The 16,581-nt window shown below is 35.5% G+C and overlaps 1 protein-coding gene across 6 annotated transcripts in view; it reads left to right on the top strand.

Moving 5' to 3' along the window:
* Ptpn13 (protein tyrosine phosphatase non-receptor type 13) overlaps window positions 1-16,581 on the top strand; it is a 199,445-nt gene that overhangs the window by 77,886 nt on the left and 104,978 nt on the right. For all 6 annotated transcript variants that reach the window (XM_042668362.1, XM_042668363.1, XM_042668364.1 and 3 more), the window contains 2 exons: window positions 13,747-13,842; window positions 14,415-14,508. In XM_042668362.1, coding sequence (XP_042524296.1) covers window positions 13,747-13,842; window positions 14,415-14,508 — 190 coding nt within the window. The remainder of the gene's footprint in view (window positions 1-13,746; window positions 13,843-14,414; window positions 14,509-16,581) is intronic.

Consider the following 16,581-nt stretch of genomic DNA (forward strand, 5'->3'; position numbering starts at 1 on the left):
GGAAAACAAATAAGTATCTGTTAATCTAGGGGTTATTTCAAACACCTTAAGGATTGCGTGATATCTTTTCTTAAAAGATAAGTATTAAATGTGAAACCACAGTTTCTAATATTCTTGGGTTTTTGTTTGTTTATTTGTTTTTGTTGGTCATGCGGCTTGAACTCTGGGCCTGGGCACAGTCCCTGAGCTCTTCAGCTCAAGGCTGTGGCTCTACTTGAGCCACAGCGCTACTTAGGGTTTTCTGAGTGGTTTATTGGAGACAAGAGTCTCACAGACTTTCACACTTGTGCTGGCTTAGAACTAAGGTCCTCAGATCTTAGCCCCCTGATTAGCTAGGATTACAGGCTTGAGCCAGCAGTGCCCACTTCTAATGTTCTTATGTGTTAATTTCAGAAGATCATTTGCTTTGGTGTTTGGCAAATCAATAGTATGGATTAATAGATTAGGAAATATTTTTTGCACTTGAGACTTGGTTTAACAGTTAAATAGGAAAGAGCTCAGACATTTATAGAAAGATATTTGCTCTGATAAATTAAACTATAGTCAGTTTAACATTTTGTTGAATTTTTGTTCAAAAGGTAATTAGTCACAGGGTGTGACTCAAATGGTAAGAGTATTTGCTATGAAGCCCTGAGTTGAATTCCCAGTACCCCTCAAAGATAAAATAAATAGATAACCCAAACAGAAAAACTATTACAATATCATTTAGAGATTTAGAAAATTTAGATTTGTAAAGGAAATATAAACAAAGAAAAAGCTTTCTTTAAAGAATAAAATGTGCTTTGAATTATTTAATACATGACAGTTTTTATGCTGGAATATTTATTTGGTACTGCAAAGTTTTCAAAAGCATTTGCTGTCACACAAAATAAGTATTGTACTGTTTCAGAAGATACTTTAACCACCACCTTCCCAGTTAAGTAAACAAATAAAACATGAAAATGTGGTTTGGTATGGAAAGTAAACATTGCTTTAAACAAAGCTCCATGATTAGATTTGTAAGGAGTAAATAATCACATTTGCTTTATACTAAAAGCATTATTTGAAAGAAATGTTTGAGGTTTGGTATTCAAAAGCAGTAATTCTTATTATTTAAACTGTTTGTAACTTGCTAGTTTTTTGGCTGTGGTTTTTCTAAAGTTTAGGTAATTTACATTAGCAATGTGAACAAAAGTGCAATTGCTAACATGAATATTTTAACTATTATGCAGGAAAAAATGGAAATAGGAAATATATATAATTCTCATGAAAAATAGGCATCAGAGATCTTGTTCATATATGATAAATCAAGCAGAACAGTACAAGTTACTGCTATGTGTGGTTTACATATTTTGTTCTAGATATCCATATTTTAAAACATCTGAAAATAAATAGCCCATACAGTTTTTATTATCTTTAGATTTGGTGGTTTGCTAATGGATTTCAATAGTTTTAGGATTAGTTAAGTTTTTAGAGCATGTTGTATAAATATATTATTAGACTTGTTGAGATTTAATAACATACTATCACATAATTGGTTAATGATAAAATTTCTATCATTTGGAGATTAGAGATTTCCATTATGGATTTTCAGAATTCTGGTATAAAGATTTTCTACTTTATGTTACTTCAATTTTTAAATTTTTTTTTAAGATGGGTTCTGAGGCTTGTGTTGTAGCTCATGGTAGAGTGTTTGCCTGTCAAGACTCAGTTTAAACCTCAGCCCTGCAAAAGAAATTACAGGAAAAAAAAAAACGTTTTAGTGCTCTTTATCAACTAGCATAATAGAAACAGCTACATTTCAGCTTGTCCTTTTGAGTGTGTAAATACAGTCATTGAATCAGTTGGTAACACTGTTGTCTCTTAAACACAAACTATATAGCCCTTTGCTTAGTCCAGGTCTCATTCTCTTGAAAAGGGCCTTTCCTAAATCATAGCATCTCCTTAGTTTCCATGAACTAGCCGACTCAGACAGAGGAGACTAAACCTAAATTTCATGGAGTTTGGAACTAGAAGGAATCTGGACACCATTTAAGCCAAACTGCTCATTTTCAAAGGCTTAAAAAAATAGACTAACTTGCCAACTGAGATACATAATTCATAACAGAACTGTATTTTGAATCATGACTTTTCTGTTTGCCATTCTGATTTCCAGCTGAGACCAAATGCATTTTTTTTTTTTGTACATTCTTGCTAAGATTTTTTTTCCTTCCTGGGAAGTTGGATATTCAACTAATTACTGCACAAGCTCCTTGGGTCCCCTTAATAACATTATATAATTTTTGTGCTCACTTCAACAGCATATATACTTACATTGGAAGGGTAAGAGGAAAAAAAACTGTATAATTTTTTTGTATGACATAGCAAAGCACTATGAAAGACTAAACATGAAACACCTGGTACTTTCTGCAATGCTTCATACTGTAAAGAGGTTAAGTGGAATACTGTTGTGATACTGAGATGTTTCTACAATGGGAGGATCTTTATAGAGGATAATCCTATTGCTGATAAGGCAGTAGACTATCAAAACTCTGGTTGGAGTCCTGCCTTGTGGTACAATCCTGTAATCCCAGCTTCTTGATCGGCAAAAGAGACCCTACTTAAAAAACAAAAATGCAAAAGAATTAGAGAGTGTGGCTCAGTTGAGTGAATTCTTAACTGTAGGCCCTGAGTTTGATCTGTACTTGAACTAAAACTACTGAAACTAAACCAAATTAAAATAAATAAAATAAGATAAAGCAATAGTTGACATTGAGTTCTCTTCTTTGGAAACAGATAGTTCTCTACCCATATAAAATAGAAGGGCAGGGCTAGGAAGAAACATAACTTGGGCTTCTTTTGTGGAAACCAGTTTTAAATGTTGGTATCTCCCACCTTCCTGACCCCTCTGGTTTACTGCCAACCTTTATTTTTTTTTTTTTTCACCTTAGCATACATAGGCCAGTCTCATTATACTCTTCCATTCTTCCTTGTCCCAGCACTTTTTTTTTCTATTTTCTTCTACTGGTTCTTAAGACCTGAAAACTGTTAAAATGAGTGACTGACAAGTTCAAGATGCCCTGCTAGTAGTTCTTTTGTTGGAAGCAGATTCCTCCTTATGAGATGGCCACTTGGAATCAGTAATGTGAGTGGAACATGAGCTGCTTCCAACACCCTAGGTGGGGACTTGGACTAGTATTTGCTTTCAGTAGTAGAAAGTGCTCTGCATTCTGTATAGTACAGTAGTGTCAGAGATACAATGAAGAACAGAAAAAGCTATTTTTTTCCCAAAGTGGCTATGGTTAGATTTTTTTTTTTTAGCCAGTCTACATCATGTCAAAATTAATTATTGTTTGCTTCTTTCCAGAGTTCTGTCCTCTTGTTGTAGCCTAATTTTGTTCTGACATAACCCTGTTAAAAGAGCTAAAAATGTGTTGTGTAACTAGAATTTATGAATCCTTAAGTATACGAGCATGTTCTTATTATTGCAGCACCTTAATATTTCATTTGGTAAGAGTAAATGTACAAGTTTACATTGTTATGGTTACATTTAAGAAAAGCAAGCAAGAGGATGCATTCATAATCCCTTTAGTTCCATGGAGATAACATTTGGTACAAAAATCATTTTTTATCCAAAACTACTAAAGATGAACTATTCCAAGTTTTATTTCTTTACCTTATTTTCCTTCCTGTAGGGAAAAGAAAGAAAAATTAATTTGGTTATTTTGAGTATGTTATCACCTAAAATTATTATTATTGTTATTATTATTATTTTATTTTGTTTTGCCAGTCCTGGGGCTTAAACTCTGAGCTTCTTTTGCTCAAGGTGAGTGCTCTAACACTTGGACCACAGTGCCACTTCTGGCTTTTTTTTAATAGATTATTGGAGATAAGAGTCTCGTGGATTTTCCAGCCTGGGTTGGCTTTGAGTAATGATCCCTGGATCTTAGCCTCCTAAGTAGTTAGGATTACTGGAGTGAGCCACTGGCACCACACCTACCTTTATTTAAAAATTCCACTTCTGTTTCATTCATATCAGTTCCACAGAAGTAAATATCAATGAATAGGGATTTTATACCTCATGTATTTTAGTTATCATGACTTAAGCCATAACTAGATATATTTTAGATATTTGAATATCACATTTAAAGATGGAATCAGCATCTTGATGAATCAAGTGTTTACCATGTTTCCATAGCTTTTTAAAAAATTACGTATTCTAGACCAACATTATCTAGTAGAACTTAATCACTTGAGGGAATATTCTTAGTTTGCATGGTCCGATTCTGTGGTACTTGCCACATGTGATGATCAGTATGCTATGATGAGACACTATTTTATTTCACTTTCTATTACATAGATCAAGGAAGGCCTGATGGTGCGTGCCTGTAATCCTAGCACTCAGGTGACTGAGGCAAAAGGATCACAAGTTTAAGACCAGCTTGGAATGTATAGTGAGTTCCAGGTCAGCCTGGTTTAAATTGTGAGGCCCTGTCTCAATAAGTAAGTAGGTAAATTAGTAAGCTAATTAGTCAGTTAATCAATTGATCAATTAATTTATACAACCAAATTCATTAGTAGACAACATATCAATACAAATTTACCCATTCCTTTATAAGCTTAGTCTAGTAAATAATACTAGCATTTAATTATAGAAAGACTGGTTTTAGAAGCATTTGAAAAGAGCTCAGCAATAAATTATTCAGTAGTTTAAATAATGCACCTAGACAGAAAAAAAAAAAAGAAACTGTATTTTCAAACACTAAAGACAATTTGCCCAGGTCAGGCACCAGTGGCTTACACCTGTAATCTAGTGACTCAGGAGCATGAGATCTGAAAAATCACAGTTTGAAGTCAGCCCAGGCAGGAAAGATTGTGAGACTCTAGTCTCCAATTAACCACCAAAACCAGATGAAGTGGAGCTGTTGCCCAAGTGGTAGGGCATTGGCCTTGAGCAAAAAAAATCTCATAAACAGTGCTCAGGCCTTGAATTCAGGCACCAGGACCAACATTTAAAAAAAAAAATTAAAAAAGAAGAAAAAACTTAGCCAGGTGCTGGTGGTTCACACCTGAAATCCTAGTTACTTAGGAGACAGATGTGTATGGTGGCTTGAAGTCAGCCTGGACATAAAAATCACTGAGTCTTTCATTGCCACTTAACCACTAAAAAGCCAGAAGTAGAGCTATGGTTCAAGGGGTAGCATGCTAGCCTTGAGCAAAAAAACTCATGGATACCACCCAGGTAGTGTTTAAGCCTCAAGACCTGTACACAGACAAGCAAGAGAATACTAGAGAAAGAGACATAGAAAGAGGGAGAGGGAGGAGAGAAAGAGGAAAAGAAAAAGAAATAAAGAATTTTGCTAGCAATGTTATTATAGTTTTTAAGAACCATCAATTTTGACCTCCAAATTATTTGCATATATCATCTCAGTTCCTCTGTCTCTCCAATACAATTTTTGTCTCTATCTTGAAAACCTGAGAACATTTCTCTAACGACCATCCATTTAATGATGTATGATCACGTAGGTAATATAAAATTCTACCTCTTTAGATCATTTTAAGGCTCCTCATTATCATATTCTCTAGTAGTATTTGCATCATTCTCATTCTCTTCCCATCTCCTTTTCCTACTCTTCTCACCCACATCTTTGTGTGTGTACAGAAAATATATGTATATGTCTCTATATATGCATGTATACATACACCCTGTATGTATATGTATGTGCATATGTATTTATGCTTATTCATATGTGTACAGAGAATAAAAGAAATATATATCCATCTACCTAAGTGTGTGTCTAAAGGCCATTTTATATTCCCATTACTTCATTCACGTAGCCATCTAGCCTTAAGAATTTTACAACTTCAGGGGCTGGGAAGGTGGCTCAGTGGTAGAGCGCTAGAGCGCTTGCCTTGCATGCATGAGGCCCTGAGTTCGATTCCTCAGCACCACATAAGCAAAAAGAAAAAAGCTGGAAGTGGAGCTGTGGCTCAAGTGGTAGAGTGCTAGCCTTGAGCTGAAGAGCTGAGGGACAGCACCCAGGCCCAGAGTTCAGGCCCCACGACCGCCCCCCCCCCCCCCCAAAAAAAAAAATTTACAACTTCAGGTGTTTCCTAACTCAGAAATCTTTTTTTGACCTCAGTTTTAGATAATGGCCTATATCGTTTTATTGAGATTATTATTATTATTATTTTTGAAAAGCTTGTCTCCTCCAACAGACCTCTGAAATTTGGATGTTGTCACTCATAGATTTAGCGTTAGCACCTTGCTAGTACATTGGCCCTAAATAAGTGTTTGTTAATGTAGTCTGAGTATATCAACATATTAAAGAACTTTAGTCAATTTGATGCTACTTCAGTTATGGGATATAATAGCATTCTCTAGTCAGTTATACAAATAGAAATCCCATTTCCTTTTAATAAATAAACAATAAAATAAAAAATCCCTTTTAATTTACTCTTAAAAGCAGAATTGCATACTCATTTACCTAAAGCCCAAAAAGGAAGGGCAAAAGTCACAACAAAATCCTGGAGTATGCCAGAAAAGTAGTACAGTGGCCTAGAACAGAGTCTCATTACATGACCAGATACGAGTACTACACATTCAGGACTCCCATAAAGGAAGTTGGGGATTCTCTTTCTCTCTCTCTCTCTAAACTCTTGGACTCAGTGCTGTCCATCAGCTCTTTTGCTCAAGGCAAAAAAAAGTGCTCTACCACTTTGAGCTACAGCACTTCCAGTTTTCTGGTAGTTAATTGGAGATTAGAGTCTCACAGAGTTCCCTACCCCAGCTGGCTTTAAACCACTAAGCTCAGACCTCAGCCTCCTGAGTAGCTAGGATTACAGGTGTAAGCCACCAGCACTCGACAGAACTGTTTACGTTAATTGTGCCTACCTCTGCACAAGCGTTTCACATTGTGATTTACAGAGAGTTTCTCCATATGCCCTTCCTCACTTTCATGTATTTATTCTTGTGTGAGCTTTCTTCTCCAGGTTAAAGTTGTATTCATCAAGTCTAGCTCTGTTTAGGTCATATTCTGTTAATTACAACATAGTATAACATAGAATATAGTGGGCTCAAGGGAAAGGTGCAATCAATGATTTCGTAGTTAATCCTCTAAAAGGAAGCAAAAAAAAAAAAAAAACCTTACCATATAATTACATGATGCTATCACAGTGATTTTCTGCTTTGTTTAAAAAGTGAGGGTGGGAAATATGGTTTAGTGATAGAGTGTTTCCCTAGCATGTGTGAAGACCTGGGTTTGAATCCTTACTACCACATAAACAAGAAAAGGCAGAAGTGGCTCTGTGGCTCAAGTGGTAGAGTGCTAGCTTGGGCAAAAGAAGCTCAGGGACGGTGTCCAGACCTTGAGTTCAAGCTCCAGGACTGGCAAAAAAAATAAATAAGTAAAATAAAAAAAATTAAAGTATTTTATTTGTTAGGACCCATATCCATAAATATGTGAAGTTTTATGTTTGTTTGTTTTGTTCCAGTCTTGGGGCTTGAACTCAGGCCTGGGTGCTATTTCTGAGCTTTTTATGCTGAAAGCTAGGGCTTTACCACTTGGGCCACAGCCCTACTTTTGGGTTCTTTTCGTAGTTAATTGGAGAAAAGAGTCTCATAGACTTTTCTGCCTGGACTAGCATGGAACTCCTAAGTAGCTAGTATTACAGGCATGAGCCACCAGCGCCTTGGCAATATGTGAAGTTTTTTGTTTTTTTTTTTTTTTTGGGGGGGGGTGAGGGTCTGGTTGTGGGCCTGAACTCTGGGCCTGGGCTCTGTCCCTCAGCTCTTCAGCTCAGGGCTAGCGCTCTACCACTTGAGCCATAGCGTCACTTCTGGCTTTTTTTTTCTGCTTATGTTGTGCTGAGGAATCGAACCCAGGGCCTCAGGCATGCAAGACAAGTGCTCTACCACTGAGCCACCTTCCCAGTCCAATATGTGAATTTTTTACAAAACATTTTATTGTTCAGTTCAGGTCTCCCTAAAACTTCTATCTGTCTCTAGAGTCTTGTATTGAAGATAAAGAAATGCCAAGCCTAAAGTGATTATTTAGTTCTTGTTGCAGTTGGCTGAGTCCCACATTCTGCATGTTACTTGTCTGAGCTTGAATATGTGTCATTTATAAGCAGTGTTTTTAGATTACAGTTTGTGCAGCCTTGGATTTGTTTTAATGTGAAGGTTGTAGGCTGAAGTAGCTTTATGAATGCCCAGAATCTTATGCAAATCTTCATAATCAGAATCTGGTGTTCTAAACATTTAAAGTATAGTGTTCCCAATCATATGCTACAATTAAGTACATTTAAATTGCTGTGTGTTTTGTGGTGGTTGTAATTGTGACTCGTAGTTATCAAGAACTTATAACAAAATTAATCTACTGCAAAACTGCTTTTAGTATTACTGCATAAGTAGAGATAGTATGATAGAGTCAGGGTGAATTTTCTACAGAGGATGAAGTTACAATTAAAAGATAATAAAATGTTTTGTCAGGCTTTTACATCTTATATTCTGGCAAAAGTATATTTTTAATTATGATAAAATAGTACAAGAAATTAAGGAATCTCTTCCATTTTCAGAGTAATGTATATGTTCTCTCAAAAAAAGTCTCTATAACTAAGCTGCTATCAAAAATCTTAATTCTTTTTTTTGTTTCTTTTTTGGTCATGGGGCTTGAACTCTAGGCCTGGGTGCTGCCCCTCAGCTCTTCAGCTTAAGGCTAATGCTCTACCACTTGAGCCACAGAGCCACTTCTGGTTTTCTGGTGGTTTTTTTGGAGATAATAGTCTCACAGACTTTCCCGTCTGGGCTGGCTTTGAACAGCAATCCTCAGATCTCAGCCTCCTGAGTAGCTAGGATTATAGGCGTGAGCCACTGGTGCCTGGCTAAAATCTAAATTTTTTAAGACATTCTTCTTTAGAGTATAGTATTTTATTTCATGACTGGTCTATAAAATGCTCCTTGGAGAGAGTATAATCATATTCTTTATTTGTATGCATATTTACATACTCAATTTCCTTCCTTCCTTCCTTCCTTCCTTCCTTCCTTCCTTCCTTCCTTCCTTCCTCCCTCCCCCCGCCTTCTTTCTTTTTTCTTTTTCCTTTTTGCCGGTCATGGGGCCTGAACTCTGGGTCTGGGTGCCGTCCGTGAGCTTTTCAGCTCAAGGCTAGTGCTCTACCACTTCAGCCACAGAACCACTTTCAGCTTTTTCTGCTTATGTGGTGCTGAGGAATTGAACCCAGGACCTCATACATGCAAGGCAAGCACTCTACCACTGAGCCACCTTCCCAACCCCTCAATATTTCTGTTTAGTGACATATCTAGCTGGTTTTATCCTTACTATTTGCTTTCTACACTCAGTATTTTTTTTAATTTATTATTATTTTTTTTTTGGTCAGTCGTGGGGCCTGAACTCTGGGCCTGGGCACTGTCCCTCAGCTCTTCAGCTCAAGGCTAGCACTCTACCACTTAAGCTTCAGTGCCACTTCTGGCTTTTTCTGCTTATGTGGTGCTGAGGAATCAAACCCAGGGCCTCAAGCATGCAAGGCAAGCGCTCTACCACTGAGCCACCTTCCCAGCCCCAATTTTTTTTTTTTTGTCGGCTGTGGGGATTGAACTCTGGGCCTGGGCGCTGTCCCTCAGCTCTTCAGCTCAAGGCGAGCGCTCTACCACTTGAGCTACAGCGCCACTTCCCACTCAGTATTTTTAATACTGTGATTTTTCCTAAAACTTTACTTTTCTATCTGAAAACTAAGTACTCATGGAAAACCAAAAAGAAAGAAATAATCTAATAAATAAGAAAGAAGTATGACTCTAAAAGGGGCCCTACTATATCAATCTGTACATTGAGTTTCTTTTAGATACTTGCTGGTTGAAAAGAGAAATTTGCAAATCAACGAACTCGATATTGAGACTGTTTTTGTCACACAAAAGGCAAATAAATTTTACAACTGTGTGGTGAAAGTGCAAAACATTTCTACTATAGGTACAAGATTTTTTTTATTTTTTTTTTTTTGGGTGCGGTTGTGGGGCCTGAACTCTGGGCCTGGGTACTGTCCCTCAGCTCTTCAGCTCAAGGCTAGCAGTCTACCACTTGAGCCACAGCACCACTTCTGGCTTTTTTTTTTCTGCTTATGTGGTGCTGAGGGCCTCAGGCATGCAAGGCAAGCGCTCTACCACTGAGCTACCTTCCCAGCCCTAGATACAATATTTTAATGAAAGAGCCACATGCACATAATATTCTGTAAACATAGAAAAACATCTTTTTGGTTAAAAAAATAGTTTTATCACTTTCCAGTTAAAATAATAATCACCAGTTTTTGTTCATACTGAAAATGGCTATATGAAGATTTATAATTCTATTTGTTTCTGTGTTTAGAAAGTTTTGGTAATAGTTGAGCTTTTATAAAATCACCTGGATAATACCACATGCTTAGGATTTGCACTAAAGCTAAAGTGCTAGGATAAACATTCAAAGATAGATTTTAAAAACGTTTGTTATATCTAGATACTTCAAAAGGAAGGCTATTCGTTATTTTAGTATGCTTCATTGAAAATTAGACAAGACCTACCTGTCTTTTGTAGATTAGCACTGAGGACAAAACACTTTAACTAGCGCCAACTAGACATCGTTATAAATATAAGATATCTCAGAGAAATGTTTCTGCCCAGATGACCTGTAAGCATGGAAAATGTTCTGCTTCATTTATACTCATGCAAGATGTTCTTTGTAAAGGCATTTTGTGATAATTAATGAAAACATTAAATTCATTATTTAATTTAGAAATAGAAAATTCATGTTTACAACTTTTTTTCATAAAAATGAATAATAAATTGTAGCTTAGAATTTTAATCTTATTATAAACTTATTATAAAGCATGTCTAAGAAGTAAATATTAGGTGGAATTTTAATCTGGTTTTATCCTCTGCCATTACGCAACACAAATGTGGCTTAAGAGCATTTTCAAAAATAGGCTCCACAATGTAAAAAGGTTACAAAGTAGATTATATTATTTCAATTAATAGAGATTCTTCCAGCCCTTCCCTACTCTTAGAAGGAAAACATCTTCCCACCACTTAAACACAAATCTAGTCATCTAATTGGTGTACTAAAAGTATCAAATCTCTACTAGTATAAAGCCATAAAGAATTATAAAGCAACACTTCCCTCCTCACAGGTCGGGTACTGGGAACCAAATTTACAGACTTAAGTTCATCAAGGAAAGACAATTCATTATTAAAATTTAAAGAAGAATTATCAAAGTTGTGTTTATCTTACAGAAGGAAGACAAAGATCGAAAATAGTTTGTCTCATTTTTCTTCATTTTGAAGAAAAAGGAAATATATGCATATAAAACATAAGAACAATTATAGCAACACCAGCAAATGGAAATTCAGATTAAAGTTTGTGAACTCATGCCCATTTTTCAGAAATAGTTATGAAACCAAAATTTTACTTATTGCTTAATATAGAGCATGAAGTTGTTATTGCAAAGCGTAACTTCCAAAATAACCAAAAGTTGTCTTCTCAGTTTATTGAACAAGCTTTATGGATCCCTGTGTTTCTTTGTACTATGTTAAAACTATGTTGCCTCTTTAAATTTGTGTCCTTCCTTGGCTTCAGTTTTACTATTCTGTAAGTTGCAATCAGAGAGTTGTAATTTGATTTAGTGCCTTTGGCAAAGCCCAACAAAACATTAGTGTGAAAAATTAACGAATAAATAAAACACCAAAAGAAAATATTACCATAAGGATTAAGTAACCATAAAGCAAAAATATTTTGATGCCCCTTAAAAATAACAATTCTTCCTAAATAATCCCTTAACTGTGTGTACTGTACCTTATTATTAAATACAAAATGGTAATAAATCAAACTGTTGTTTAAATTCTCCATGATGCTGTCAAATCACATTCACATTAAACCAGCGAATTTGAAGAGTTGTTTTACTTTGAGACTTCTCTGTAATAGAATGAAGTCATATAAAGAGTAAATCACATAAAAAGTAAGTACTATAATTTCAAGTCTAAAACTCCATTAGTTATTAAGGTATTGTAAAGTAAAATACTCGTGTTCACTAGACATAGAAGTGGACAAAGCAGTTTGCTGCAATGTGCCTTGTTTTCTAGGTAAACATTACCCTGTCTACCAGTCCATAGCCAGTCATCTACCCTTCTCTCCCCATTTATTTATAAGCGTTCTCTCATCAAAACCTCCCAATTCTCCCAGCCTGGTTCCACAAGCCTGGTTCCCACAGTGCCATTTAACTTCCACTTATTCATTAACTTTTTCTTTTTACCATCTTTATTATACACCTTCCACCACAAATAATTCTTGTGTGAAGTCTCAGTGCTCAAGTTTGTAGACTACTGAAAAAACCTCACCTGCTTTGATTATCTGCTACCATTAATGCCATGTCCCCTTCTTGGTTCTAGAAATTTCCCATAGGCTACTTTCCCCAGTGCCAAGAAAAAGCCACAATAAATTATATTCAGTTCCACTAAAGTTAATGTATTTTAGCCTACATAAAGCTTTCTGGCCACATGAAAGATTTTATGTGGTTTTTACTGATCCTTGTCACATTCGTCACAACTGAAGTTTTACACCATCCTCAAGCTTCTAGCAATACAGGATCCTAGGAAATGATTCGCTTTTTATTAACAGGCAGTTTTCTGACACGAGTATTGAAATTTCTTCTATATTTTTACCTTTTTCCTCAACCATTGTTTCTTTTAAAAAGAAATGGTTTCTTTCTTCCTTAATCTAAGCCATCCCATAAGTGTTCTTCATTTGCTGTTTTCCTTAGCACAGTTTTCATCACTTCTCAGTATATCTCTTTGCAATTTCAAAAAGAGACTTACTGGGCTGGGAAGGTGGCTCAGTGGTACAGTGCTTGTCTTGCATGCCTGAGGCCCTGGGTTCGATTCCTTAGCACCACATAAGCAAAAAAAGAAAAAAGCCAGAAGTGGCGCTGTGGCTCAAGTGGTAGAGCGCTAGCCTTGAGCTGAAGAGCTGAGGGACAGCGCCCAAGCCCAGAGTTCAGGCCCCACGACTGGACCCAAAAAAAAAAACAAAAAACAGACTTACTATCCAGTGCCTAGAATCAGATATAAACATTCCATTGTGCCAAAAAGACACCAATACTCTCTATGCTTTTGATTTCCTTTTTTTTTTTCAAACCCTTAAACTTCTTGAAAACAAAAATATTGCTTGTTTTCTCAACTTTTTATCTAGTCGTACTTTGAATTCTTCCTAATTTGGTTTCTGACCTGAGTGAGCAATGAAAAACAGTTCCCTTGATGGTTTTCTTCATGTTATATCCTTTCTCTAATTGTGTTTTGTTTACTTGTTTTCTAATTTTAAAGTGTCTGGGATCATGTCCTTGGATTTCCAATTCCTAGTAACAACTAATGGATAATTATACATAGCATTCTTAAAACTGCTTTTTTATTTTTAACTTTCCTCTAAAAGCTTTAATGTTTTCATTTGTTTATTTCTCACATTATAATTTGGTGAGATCGACACTATTATTATAAACTGCTTTAGGTTGAGGATGGGGGTAAATGAGTTACTGGTCGTCAGATACAAACACAGGCGGTCTGGCTCCTCTGTTCTCTGCTCTTAACCAGTATATCAAATCATGTCAAAATGGAACTTCCTTCTTTAAAAAGTCTGGTGATTGGTAATTTTAAAGCAATGTGCAGAATGTTCCTGCCCCACCAGTTTACATGTGCCTTAAAAAATGTGGAACAGCTCATAAATTTACTTATTAATTTTTTTTAAATTACTTTAGAATCAGTTCGAAGATACAAACCTTACCACAGTGATATCTTCAGTACCTCCAGTGAAAGTCCGTCTATTATTTCTTCTGATTCAGATTTCAGACAAGGTGAGAGGTACCTAAAAACAAGCAACATGAGTTTAAGAAAGCAAGATTTTCTTCTTCTTCTTCTTTTTTTTAATCAGGTGCTGGGGTTATGGCTCAAGTTGTAGAATGCTTAGCTAACAAGTTTGAGGACCGGTGTTCAAACTGTGGTACTATCAAAAGAAAAAACTAAGAAAGGCGGGCTGGGAAGGTGGCTCAGTGGTAGAGTGCTTGCCTTGCATGCATGAGGCCCTGGGTTTGATTCCTCAGCACCACAAACGCAGAAAAAGCCGGAACTGGCGCTGTGGCTCAAGTGGTAGAGTGCTAGCCTGGAGCTGAAAAGCTGAGGGACAGCGCCCAGTACCAGAGTTCAGGCCCCTTGACCGGCAAAAAAAAAAAAAAAAAAAAAAAAAAAAGTAAGAAAGGCAAAGAAAAAAATGTCAGAAATTAAACATTGCAAAATAGTTATTAATTTGGTTGTCTGGTTGTGATTTATACAGATTATATTTTATAATGTCTACTAAATGATTGAGTTTTGGATAGCGTTCTCTTCATATTTTTTCACCTGTGACATTATTCATTTTATTCACAAATAGTGAGAAGAAGTGAAGCTTCAAAGAGATTTGAATCCAGTAGTGGTCTCCCAGGGTTAGATGAAACCCCAAGTCAAGGACAATTGCAGAGACCAAGGTATGTCCAGTAAAAAGAGTAACCACAGATTTTACTAATAGTGATACTTTACTAATAGTGACAGGTATTAGTTTATTGTTTCGCTTTTTTAGAATCAAGTAGATTTTTGTTTATTTCCCTGTACTTCTCTCATTTTCTTTTTCTTTTTCTTTTTCCTTTCTCATGGTTTTGCTTCACTTTAAGTTCTCAGAAATTCATTCAAATAAATGGAATGACTATATAATTAAAATCAGGATTGCTTCTGATTAATTATATTTGTGCTTGCTTTAAAAAAACTATCTATGTGAATACAAAATAACAGTCAAGATAGTAAAGATAGAACATTAAAAAAGTTTGAAATGACAGCAGACTTTCATTTCTGAAAAAATAATACTTGTTTTGAAAGGTTGAAACAAATTCCATTACTAGTTTTCAGTGAGAATTTATTTGTTTAATGAATCATGAGTAGATTTCTACTAAGTAATCTATTATGTAAAAAGTTAATTATTCTCTATCTGGCTTAAAGGAAGTTGTCTGATGTGTTTTTGAAGCCTGATACAGACTATTTAGACCACATTTTCATTTGGAACACTTGGCAGATTTCTTAAGATGTTTCTGTTGTTTGTGCTAGACTGAGGATGGTGTTATTATAGTTGAGTATTCATTTGCCATGGTTCAGCTGAATATGTGAAGTCAGAAATCTTCATGTTGATGTGTACCACTGTCAGGTGAACACATACCCTTTACCAGGAACAATATTGTTAATGCTAAATTTATAATATGATATTATAATATGATATTTAAGATTAAATTTGTAGTATGATATTAGAGATTGAAGGTAAAATTTCAAAGTATGGAAATCCTAAAGTTGATTTTTCAGTTTGTTTGTTCAAGTGCCACCAAATACAAGAGAAATACTTAGAAATTATCAAAAATTGCCTCTTAGCAAATTAATTCTACTAGACACTAGATAACACTTATAAAATATTAGTAAATCAAGTAACCTTAGCCTTGTGAATAAAACAATTTACCCATAGTTTCAAGTTTAAGTAATTAAATCCATTGCATTAAAACTGTTAATTAATGGTCTAATTTTGACTAAACTTACTTTACTTTGGTTTCTATGCATTTAAAATAGTCTATAACATTCTATAATGTTTTATTTCCTTTGAGGACACCTCCAATAAGTATTTGTTTACAGCCGGGCAACAGTCGCTTATGCCTGAAATCCTTCCTACTCAGGAGGCTGAGATCTGTGGATTACAGTTGGAAGCTAGCCTGGGCAGGAGAGTCCTTAATACTCTTAACTCCAGTTAGCCACCAAAAAGCCAAAAGTTTAACTGTATGTCAGGTGATAGACCAGTAGCAGTAGCCTAAAAAATAAGGCTCAAGGACAGCGCCGAGGTACTGAGTTCAAACCTCAGAACCAGCACACACACAAAAAGTAAATCAAATAATTTATTTACCTAAAGCTGTGTTTTATGCATATTACAATTGTCTTGGATGAAAGCCCATTATGATAGTTTTGAATTAAGAGGTTGAGGCAAAGATCTCCATTTGATATTAATGGGTTTTTTAAAAAATAATTTTAAAATTTTCTTTAGGTAATTGGACAAGGAGTTGCCATTCAACAGAGCAGTTTCTGAAAACAGTGCTGATATTAATGTTTTAATAAAGAAAAAGCATTTGGGGATAAAGGGCAAGAAGGTGTTAATACTGAGTTTCACTATTTCAATGTAGAGGAAGAATTTCTTTTACAATTTACTCCTCTATATATCTGAGCCACCTTCCCAGCCCCCCTTGTTAAAATTTTTTATTTCAGCTTTCATAGTAAAGAAATAAGTTGCCAAGATCTGAAAGGTATTAATTTTGACTGTTTTTTACATCTTATTAAAGGAAACATTAATATTTAGGCTACCTTAGACTATAAAATCTATTTTAAATATAAGGTTTTCAGCCAAGAAACACCATAATTCAAACCTATAATTCTCATGAGGCTGAGATTTGAGGATTGTGTTTGAAGGCACCCTTGGCAGGAAAGTTCAAAAACCCAGAAGTGGAGCTCTTTGTCTTAATGATTTTTGCCTTAAACAG

The sequence above is a fragment of the Dipodomys spectabilis genome, unplaced genomic scaffold, assembly GCF_019054845.1.
Source record: "Dipodomys spectabilis isolate Male_0828 unplaced genomic scaffold, ASM1905484v1 ptg000436l, whole genome shotgun sequence".
In the NCBI taxonomy this organism is placed as follows: domain Eukaryota; kingdom Metazoa; phylum Chordata; class Mammalia; order Rodentia; family Heteromyidae; genus Dipodomys; species Dipodomys spectabilis.